At 35.4% G+C, this 11,297-nt stretch overlaps 1 protein-coding gene across 1 annotated transcript; it reads left to right on the forward strand.

The window, feature by feature from the left end:
- Positions 1-403: 403 nt before the first annotated feature.
- Positions 404-9,828, forward strand: cenatac (centrosomal AT-AC splicing factor). The gene is made up of 11 exons (XM_028457618.1): positions 404-595; positions 1,899-2,065; positions 2,977-3,075; positions 3,156-3,222; positions 5,318-5,380; positions 5,666-5,733; positions 5,833-5,941; positions 6,019-6,049; positions 7,674-7,775; positions 8,043-8,175; positions 9,528-9,828. The coding sequence occupies exons 1-11, from the start codon at positions 479-481 to the stop codon at positions 9,619-9,621; spliced, it is 1,050 nt and encodes a 349-aa protein (XP_028313419.1). The 5' UTR covers positions 404-478; the 3' UTR covers positions 9,622-9,828.
- The last annotated feature ends 1,469 nt before the right edge of the window (positions 9,829-11,297 follow it).

Raw genomic sequence — 11,297 nt, forward strand, 5'->3', positions numbered from 1 at the left:
TATATTTTAATTCTCTCTGAATTTTGTTTTATGAAAGAGAACTTGTAAACACCAAAGGCATCTATTTACTTTATTATTTCATCTGTCAAATTGTGTTGTATAAAAAAATAAAATAATAATAATAATAATAATAATAATAATAATAATAATAATAATAATAATACAATTACATTAGTTGTTTTTTGTGTGCGAAAATATGTATTAAAAAAAACATTTTACTTAATTAATCTGAATCTGCAATTTTTATTTATTTATTTAGAAGTTGGATAATTCCTCAGATTTACCGCAAACTTGTTAACATAATGATCAAAATTTTCCCAATGTACCGCATCCTTTTTGCAGTGCACTACTTCTCCAGTACGGTAGGTGGCGCTATATCCAGCTACTCTTTGTTAATGTAAGAACAGAAAAAGACAGATGAAAGCTAACAGTGAATAGCTTAGCTTCAGCGAGTGTTAAACCCTCATAAAGTGTCTTAATGGGAGCTTTTTACTGTTCAGTTTGTAGACAGACAACTTTTACAGGCAAGGGACATATTTTCGGGAAAAGCCATCAGAGTAGACTCAGAGTGGTTCTGCTCAAATTTCTGGAAAAGGTAAAACATTATTTGTATTTCCCGTCGTGTTCGACCATCCAAGCTCAGCCACATTTATTATCTATCTGTGAACTGAGATATTTAGTTTTATACATTTACGCCTTCGTACTTACATGTACTCACCGAGAACTATTTTGGATTTTTGATATGGTTTCGTTATCATTTCTGTCCACACGTTGCCATTTAAAAACAAGGAAGTGTCTATTGATACGGAAACAACAACAAATAAAACCACATTAACAAAATATACAAAGACGGAATCAAAACTGACTAAATAAGCAACATTTTCAAGGAAAACGGAACAGATTATATAAAGCTATAATCTAAATAATACAGAGGTCACTCAAAAGTCAAATTTACAGTAATTTGGGACTTTTTAAAAGCAGGTTTGGATTGGACTAATTTTACATTGATTAAAAAATATTTACAAAATGTGGGGGAAATGGTGTCGTTTTTAAATATTTACATTTCTGAATAAAAAAAAAAAATGTGCTAAAACATAAATTAAGTTGAAAACAATTTTAATTTGACAAAACTCAAGAAAAAGAATAATCCTGTAATGAAATCCAAAACAATTTTGTGTGCTCATATGAAAAATAAATGCTCAACAGTCACGCTATGGATTTCACAAAAAGAATAATTACTCAAATCAATATTTATATTATAATACAGAAAGTATTACACAGGCAGATTATATTTAATAATTTAAAATGTATTTATTTCACCTTTGGAGCTACAGCAAACACAAAGATCTTGTCTGAATTTATTTAATAATTTATTTTCATCAAAATCCTTTTTTTTTTTTTTTCAAAGAAGCCGAAAAATATCTGGCTTCCTAATGAATTTCCCTTTTTTAAATTTTGGAAAATGAACATTTATATAAAGTAAACAAGGCTATTCAAGTGCGATGCAGTGACTGTCCTTCCACTGTTCTCACAATATGTGCCGAAAATGCATATTTTAGATCCTTTTATATTGTTTTAGATAACAAACCCAATCAAATTTATTCCTAAATTTATCTCTACTTCACACAAACACAGAATTTGGGTTTTTTGATGACAACATGAAAAAAAAAGTTGTTAAATAGCTTGCACTGAGCTAAAAAAAAAAAACCCGATATAGTCCACAGAAAAGATTATCATTATGTAGTATTTATCATCATATTCTAGTGGGGAAAAAAAAACACAGAGAAATGACCATCATTAGAAGGTACCAACATTAAATATTTAATATCATGTAGTTGGCCTTTAAAGCTTTTACTTTGTTTGAAGTTCATTTTTAATATATTCTTTCATATCTACAGGTAAAAGAAGCCCGTCGCACATTGAAGAAACCAGAAGTAGAGAAGTTTGATCCCATCAAACACAATCAGACATTCTGGTGTTACTGCTGCAGCTGTGAAATCCAAAGAAACGTCACAGATGGAAACATGACTGTCCTTTACGGAGGGCTGCTGGAACACATGGCCACGTAAGATTTATTTAATTACTTTTAAGTCAACGGTGCAGATATTATTATTATTATTATTATCAACGTATATAAATGTGAGCATTAAAGCATGTTAGTGGATTACCCCCTGCTTAACTAGTAGATTAAGGGATAAATAGCAGATAACGGATAAGGATATGCTCACGTTACTGGATAAAGTAACACACACCGTTAATCTCCAGGTTCAATTATATTAATTCCATTTCATCCAACGATGTGGAATTAGAGAAAGTATGTTTGAAATAAATAAATAGAATAAAATACTTTTAAACTTAATTTATTTTTGTTGTAGTAAATTAAATTAATGAATTAAATATAACTTTAGGACATATGATTGTACAGTGATGAGTGAAAAATGAGGAATTGATTTTTGGAGTTCAAGCTTGGATGATAAATTTAACGTTAAACAACAACAATGAAGAAAGCTATTTTTGTGATATTGCTATGAATTTATACTGCTGCTGCATTTTTGAGATTTCTAAACAGCAAGCTTAGGCAAAAAGGTAACTTATGGATTTAATTTTTTAAGGTTTGAGTTTCTCCTAGCTGTAAATATCATGTATAAACTCAGCTAATTATGATCATGGTGGAGGGAAAGGGAAGTTAGAAGCCCTAAGTGAGATAGAAAGCACACAGAAGTTTCAACAATGTTGAAAATATTGTCAATAATGCAGTTATTGACACCAAATTACCAAAAATTCCGGTGATGTCATTTGATTTGAATAGGCTGCCAGTGACTTCCGGGGTACAAATTCAGTCTTGCATGAATCACGTGATAGTGAAGGGTTTTGGACTTCCGCTGTCACAACTCTCTCTCTATACGGCTCTGGTTAGAAGTATTTCCAGTGCTCCTTGGTTATTGATTTTTGAATTTTTTTGTTTTACATTTTCAGTGCAGACCACAGAAAAAACACGCACAAGTTCTGGTGGGAAAATAAGGCTCATCCTAAGATCAGAGACAAGTTCATCGTTGCAGAAGAGGAAACAGAAAAGTAAGTCTGACGTGACAGTTAGAAACATTTTCAAAACTTGTAAACTTTTGTTTAAATGAACTATTTATATTTTTCTCAAGATTTAAAGCTGAGGTGTCAAAAGTGCTGGAATCATTTGTGGAAAAGGAGGATGACTACATCAAAGAGGTAAAAGAACACCAAATGTTTGTTGTTTTTTCAACTGAAGCATTTGTGAAGAACTTACTGCTCTTATGCATAAAAACTAATTTATCTCTTAAAAGGTTTTTTAAATAATGCAGTACATATTTGAATATTTAGACATGCTTGCTCAACTGTTTAATGCTCAGGTGTTATTTACTCATTTCATACAAGAAACATATATAAAGTTTAGTTATTTCAAGAGAATTAGTTGTGTTTTAAACTGTCTGAAGCAAACCCAAGCAGCTGATCTGACAGCTGCATTGTCTTGTGTACATGACTGGCTTAGGGATTTATGTCTCCTGTTGAACACCAAAAAAATGGATTGCATGTATTTCTCAAAACGTTACACCAAAAAAAAGTCGATCAAATGTTTTTCTTAATGGTATGGAACTGGATCTTGTCCAGGAATTCAAGTATCTTGGGGTTATCTATGATCCAACACTGTCGTTCAAAAGTCACCTAAAAAGTCGCATTATTTAATATAATAATAGGAATTTCCGTCACATTCGGAACAACCTGAATTTAAACGCTTTAAACATATTTTTATTCCTTGATAATTTCTCATATTGATTACTGCCTAACTAGGTCACTTGCGTACCCCATAACACTTAAAACCATAGAAACTGATTAAACTTAAAAGAGCATGTCTAATTTACAAGGTCCTGCATTCCCTCGCTCCCTCGCCTGTAAAGGAGTTTATTAAACATAAAGAATATTCTGAAAGGTCAACACGAGCCACCACCAGAGGGGACATGGTGATACCTCATAGACGTATTACCTTTGGCCGAACTGTACTATCTGTTCAAGGTGGAAACCTGTGGAATAGTCTACCAATAACACTGAGAGAATGCCCAACATTCGGCTCTTTTAAAGCTCAAATGAAAAACTGGTTCTGGTCAAATCAAATCTGTTCTCACTCATAGCAACACTGGGTTGAGTGCAATAGTAGAGCGATGTGTGCAATAGTAGGGTATGTGCAATAGTGAGTAGACTGCAATAGTGAGTAGTGTCTGGTTTGTGAATATGTTTTTTTTTTTTTTTTTGTATGAATGAAATGAAGTAACCTCATGTGTGGCATTATGAACTTTTGGTATTTGTGTGTTGTTTACTGTCTTAACAGATGGAAATTAGCCACTGGCTACAATCTGGTGTGTTTACATTCATGTATTTTTTTATTCATCTATGTCCATTAACATGCACTGTCCTGGTCACATAAATAAATAAATAAAACCCTCATTAGGCTGAAAAATGTAAACTAAATGGACAAAGTGTGGGGAGACATTAGCTGTTTAATACATTCTTAGAACTAAAAGGCTAGTGATCTCAAATGCCAAAATAAAATGCATAGGACATTTTTTTTTTTTTAAGGAAACAGATGTAGATTATTTGAACACATTCTGAAACATTCTACTAAGTATCAGAGTAACTGAAGTAACTGTGAATTTCCTCTCTGGCGGGCTTTTCTTTTGAAAGCACGTTTTCGAAATGTTTAGGATTTCTATGGATGAAGCACAATAAAGATTTGCATGAAATCCTGCACAGCCATGTGATTAAGTAGCGCAAGAGTTTGAACAAGATTAGGAGTGAAATTTAAGTTAAATTCTTCACAGTTTGCCATATTCACTAGCTAGACATTTAGTCAGCTGTTTTGTGGTGAAAAATATCATTTAAATGCATGATACTGTCCCAAAACACGCATGCTTGGTATTTCTGTTATATTGGGGCCTGATTTTTTAAATGGAGAGAAATATCAGGTTAAAATTGCTTTTTTCGGTCAGTATGTTCAGATAGCCGTTGCATCCATCTCTCTCCAAATTAGGGGAGGTATTTTATTTTTGAAAGAAACTTTTATTTTGACAGGCATGCTGTGAAATACATATATAGATTTTTGTTTTTAAAAAGATTATACATGTGTGTTTTGTTGGTTGAATTAAAAAAAATGTGGGTTGTGATTTCATGACCGAGTCCCAGGGTAAGCCCAGTTGAGAACCCCTGATTTAAGCGATGGAAAAGATCAAGTTTCGTGAACAACTTTCCTAATTGTTTTCTTCTTTTTTTTCTTTCTTGTGCTTGACGACAGGCTGCCGATCACATCCGAGCGCAGGAAAAGCACCGTCAGGAGGTTCTGCAGTCTCTATCAGAGGTTTGTTTTCCATGGAAGCTGTAGCAGTATCCATCACTGTGGCTTTGAACTTCATTTTTTATGTACAATTCCAACAATGCAGGTTTAGAGTAATCCAATAGAAATCCGTGGGTTATGTAACAGGGATGACTGCTGAGACCATGTGTGTTGGTTTAGGAGCTAAGTAAGGTTTAAATGTTACGCTATTGTAGTGTTTAATGGTGATAACAGTGAAAGCTTAGCTGGACATGGTTAGATGTTTCTTCCTCTGTGAAACCCTGTTGGCGTTTCCTGAATCAATGTCAGCATGAAGCAGTGCTGGAGAGATTAAATGGAGGCAACACCATTGCTACATCAGTGGAGGATTCTTCAAGGTAGGAAATACTAATCTTTTAATGACGTGTGTCATCAATGGAACTGGAGGTAAATTGTGGTTTGTTTGGGTGGTGGTGGTGTTGTCATCCTGAGAGCAGCACTCCATTTATGACCCAAGAAACTAATCAGAGGGCAGGAAGCAGCTTCATCAGCAGGGCAAGTGAAGGACCGTGGACTGCAGCAGGCTTGACTTTCATTGGTTACCAGGTGGGCTTATTACAGCTTGTGATAATAACTTAGGAAATTCATTCTGTAATACTTAAACAAGCTTTCTTCTGTCACAGGATTCATCAAGCAGTGGAAATGTTCATACAGGTATACTGTTTTGACTTTGTGTTATGATGATGAATGATATGATAATGCATGGTTCTTGCTGATGTTGTGATGTCGAAACACAGCGTAGGGGGGCTTTTCTGTTGTTGTTTTTTTTTTAATTGGTACCGTTGTAATAATTGTTGCACACTTGGACACAAAAGGGACTTCCAGGCGTGCACGGGTTTAAACTCTCTTTTTAATCTGCATAGCCGTGAAACACATTCATCAGTGGCACCTTCTATTTACTAATGGCGATTTGCTCAGATACCTTCCCCTGATGACCCGAGGACCCCTGCAGCCACACTTTGTAACCGTAATTACTGTCCAATACAAACAGTGCTTCAAATTGTACGTAACATGTAACGACACATCAAGCTGCTCGCAACTGATCGTTCCACATCCGGGCGCACCATAGACTGTAAAAAGAATGGACGATGCACGCTCACGGGGAACTGAAGCTTTTTTTTTTAGAGCTCCCCCTGCTGACTGGCTGCATTATAGGCCATAAGCCCCGCCTCCTCAATATTAACAGATGGGATGTTGGTCAAACTGTAAAGTTAAAATACTCATCACATAATTTTTTTTCAAACTTAAACTCTGCTGTGATCATTTGTTATCACCCTACATTGTGTTCAAATGCAAATTTTTCTGTGAAGTTTGTTTTAAATAAGTTATTTGAGGTTGAAAAACAGGTTTTGACATCATATATGACTGATTGACAGCCGATGATTGGGCAGTACGCAAAATGGGCGGGGCGTGCTACTAGTGCTCCTCCCGCCGGACCCTGCTGCGCAGACTCTGATTCCAAATTACATAAAAATTGCAAGATGGAAGCGCCCCTACGCACCGTATTTTGTCTTCAAGAACATTGAGTGGGAACAGCTACAGTGCACGCCCACTGGGGCGCACGAATGTAAATAATGTCAGGTTAAAACGGGTTTCGACTTAAAGAGACATAGACTTTATTTGGGTCGAACGGGTTCGGGTCCTGTTCTGTCGAGCTCGGACCTGGTTAGGTCTTGTTTTTTCGGCCCAATTAAAGTTTTACTGTGTGCATTCTCCGCTTTGTAACCCATAATTACCATCAAATATATACGGTGAGCTTCATAATCTAAGAAAAACGACCAGCAAAATTAAACAATAGAAAAATATTTAATGAATGAGTTGGGGGTGTCTCCATAACATTCCCAGTATAACTGTGGGTCCCACAGAACACCCAATTTAAATGTGAAAAAATGGGCAAATGAGCTGCTATTGTGTAGCACTTTGGGACTACATTGGTGGTAGCTCTGTATAAATCAAGTTCATTTATCAATTCAGCAAAAAATGTTTTGGCTTTAAAGTAAGGTTGCAACAAAGTTCTAAAAAAAATGTATCTTTACTTCACAAAATGCAGTGTTTTAGATGGTTCTAAATTTCAAAATTCTCTGGGTGCAATGCCCCCGGAACCCCCTACAACACTCGGGCCAACGGTGCTCGCTCGCTCGCCACACAATCTCTCTACTCTGTGAAAAATTATAGGTGAGAACTCTGTAATGGATGAATGTACTGCATATGTATAGATATATCGGTTTAAATTGTAAAAATTAGTATAAGTAAATATTTAACATTAATGTGTTTCAAGGTGCTGTTCCTCCATGGCTGCAGGAAGATCCTGGAGAGGGAACTTCCAACTCTGCGGCACAGGCTGAGATCGGCCCATCTCTCCAAGACTTCCTCAGACAGAGTAATCCATTCATTTACTGCTTTTACCTGCCAATCATAATAAAGGGCATGTGTGTTGGAGCCAGTCTTTAAACAGGGCAACAAGCCAAGACACAACTGGATGGCTGGGCGGAGCTAACTTTCGGACAAGCATAAATGCGTCATTTAACGATTCCAAACTGTGTAACATACAGACTCACAGAAGATAATGTGTTTAAGTCTTGCTGTACTTATCAAGTAATCTTTTATGTAAAGTCTGGTTTTTTTTGCCCGTTTTGTGTTTAACCAGAGGCGCAGGAGAAGCTGAAGAAGCTTCCTCCTAACAGAGTCGGGGCCAAATTTGATCACAGCTCTCACACAGACGCCAACTGGCTCCCTTCCTTTGGTCGAGTGTGGAACAGTGGCCGACGCTGGCAGTCCAGGTGAGTCAATACAACTCCTGTTGACTCGTGTCAAATTAAGTTCAACACCATGCAAGATCCTTTTCTAATATCAGCATATAAATATGTCGTCAAAGGCTAATAAGTGTGGAAAGCTGTTCATCAGTGATGTCAACCATAGTTAAGTTACTACTGCTCAAACTTGGTGCACATGTACTCATGATACTTTTAAAACTCGTTTAAAAATCCTTTTATATGCTGTGGCTTTTAAACCGGACTGAGAACAGGCATTTCTGTATTTTTTATTTATTTGATCTCATTTCCTTTACTTACTTACTTATGACCTCTGTACAGCACTTTGGTCAATGTCTGTTGTTGTAAAATGTGCTCTATAAATAAAATTGACTTTACAATTTTGTTACAATGATAATAATGGCTTAGATTTATATAGCTGTCATACTGGTGGTGGTAGGCTACAATGTAGCCACAGCTGTCCATACTGACGTGGCTGCCATTTCGCGCCTACGGCCCTCTGAACATTCATGCACAATTCATACCCATTCATATGAGGCAATGTGGGTAAAGTGCTTTGCCCAAGGACACAACGACAATGACTTGATTAGAGCGGGATTTTAACCCCCAATGACCCACTCTACCACTGAGCCATGGTCGCCCCATGTTATTGGTAGTATAAGGAGACTTGAAATATGTTACCAGTAAGAACTCAAAGATTTACGAGTACCTAGTACTAGTAAAGTGTTTTTAGTGTACTATTATAGCTAAAAGATTCACCACTATTACTAGTAGGAGGGATTATAACCAAATCCAGCTCTCTGATTGGTTGTAATGTCTACGAAAGCCAATGGCAAGCCTGAACTAGCTTTTCACAGCCCCCTGATTACAATATAAAACTTACGAGTGACATGTTTTGCTTCTTTTGTACAAGTGACACATTTCTTTTTCACTCGTCACACTTTTAAAATTACGAGTAAAATGGATTTGCGCACTAGTGAACCAAAATTGAGTACATGTACTCCAAATTTGAGCTTAACTGTGTTTGATTTTAAATTTATACTCAAAAGGCTTTCCATAAATAAGCTCACATTTGTTAGGAAATATATAGTATAAAGGCGCTTAAGAGTGCAAATATAACACATTTATTTAGTTGAAGTATTTAAATGCTATAAATAAAGATTCATTTTAAAAAAACAACCCATTTGTATTCTGCTATGGTGCTGTATGTTGCATTTGAAAAGTAATGTACCTTCATTTAGTTATCTATAATGCTGAAGTGCCAGATTTTCTAGAGTTTCTGATGGGGTTTTTTTATTTCCACCCATCTTAGTAATCTTTGCTCATCTCTTTGTGTGAATGTAATTTTCTCCCTTGTCTAGGCATCAATTCAGACAAGAAGAAGGACAGAAGAGCAGACAGAAGAAGAAGAGGGAGCACAGCACTGAAGGCTCAAAGAAAGCTAAATTTAACTAACAATTGTGTTCTTTTGACACTTGACTGACAATTCTGTGTGAGGATGAATTCTCCTTGAATTTGTTTGGAGTTGAAAAACGTATGAATCAGTCAGTAACATTGTAAATTGATGTTAATGTTTTTTTTTTTTTTAAATGTTTTTTATTGTTTTGCATTAAGAGAATTTGTGTAACGCAGACATTTGAGCAACTCTGTTACTTTGTACTTATCAATCTGCACTATTTAAACATTATGTGAATCAGAAGTTTGAATCTATTCTTGGATTTGGTGCTTACTTTTTTTTTCTTCCCACACTGAAAAAAACAAGTATTTTAGGTGAAAGTTCTAAATTGATCAGAGGAGGGAGTGTGTTTTTATACGCTTTATTAATAGGTAAATGCAGTACTGCAGCTTCATATGATTTTTCTTATCAATAAATCAATTTCTTTTTTTTTTTTAGTTGGATGTGATCCAAATAAATGATTATTTAACTAGGTAGCGAACATGATATTGTGGTATGAAAATAACATGTAAATTACAATTTAACCAAAAATAATCTGGAACCAGAAGAGACTATTTATACAGTATAAAGGGAAGGACATATCTATAAAATGAACAATAGTAAGAACAGGGCACTTTGTGATTATCTTGATGCTAACACTAAGTAGCAACATGGTAAATGGAACGGGCGTCTGTATTATACATTTCTATCAACTTTCAAATCTTCATTTGTTTCCTGAAAAGTTTAACTTCCCTTATGGGAAGACTAACCTTTTTCAGTGAAGCTTCAAGTAATTCCTGTTTCCACCATACATTTAGCTAGGGTAATGCTGGGTATGACCAAAAATACACATTATATACAATATAAACCAACACATTAATCAGCCTACAAAGATATTCTGGAATAACCAGAAAGAACACTGAACTTTCTCATCCAACAACAGTGTCTGACATAACAAAGCACTTCAGAATATTTTTTTTTTTTAAATCCCATAAACAATATACTGGGAAAACTCTTAGCAAAAATAAGACACCTTAAATGCAGAGGGTGGTCTGAATTTCAGGCAAACCCAACTGATTAAGTTAGTAAAGTGCAGGTTTTGTTTAAAAGGCATTATGTCCCATTATGTTGAGCGTAAAAATGGTAGCCCCTTTCAAATACACAGGTTCATTGTGTAGTAAGTGCATTACTCCCCTTCCCAATGGAGTGTATCAAGTAGGGGTGGGACGTTATATCATGCAACAAGATATCGCAATATTAAAATTCTATTGTTGATAGTACAGAAGCGGTATTGCGATAAAGGGGAAGTTGAAGCATACCTTTTAGTCTGGTCTGTATGAGGAAGAATTATACAAATTTATCTACAACCATCATATTTGGCATACTAGTAGTTTTTGACCTGCTGAATTCAAATCTGCAAGGAGCTGGAGATAATTCCCAATAGGGTCGCCATGTTGGACACGTCAAAATGTTGCACCCAAAAACAGGTTTTTATGTTACTAGCTAACCAAAAGTCCATAATTAAAATCAAAAACACTTTTCTAAAGTTTTGGACCTCAGGGATTCTAAATATGATGCCTAATTGATAGTAGGCAGTACTGGCATCACCATATTGGAAATTCCAATATGGCCACCTGTGAATATTTATCGTTGAACATTTACGACCAAAAATATCTTTGATTTTACAATAAAATAA

The sequence above is a fragment of the Gouania willdenowi genome, chromosome 9 (assembly GCF_900634775.1).
Source record: "Gouania willdenowi chromosome 9, fGouWil2.1, whole genome shotgun sequence".
Taxonomy (NCBI): Eukaryota; Metazoa; Chordata; class Actinopteri; order Blenniiformes; family Gobiesocidae; genus Gouania; species Gouania willdenowi.

Bases quoted from the DNA above. Each gene is read 5' to 3' on its own strand.
- cenatac (XM_028457618.1), top strand. From the start codon at position 479: ATGGGAGCTTTTTACTGTTCAGTTTGTAGACAGACAACTTTTACAGGC. The intron at 5,942-6,018 runs GTGGGCTTATTA...CTTCTGTCACAG, and splicing joins TGACTTTCATTGGTTACCAG to GATTCATCAAGCAGTGGAAA. The intron at 7,776-8,042 runs GTAATCCATTCA...GTGTTTAACCAG, and splicing joins CCAAGACTTCCTCAGACAGA to AGGCGCAGGAGAAGCTGAAG.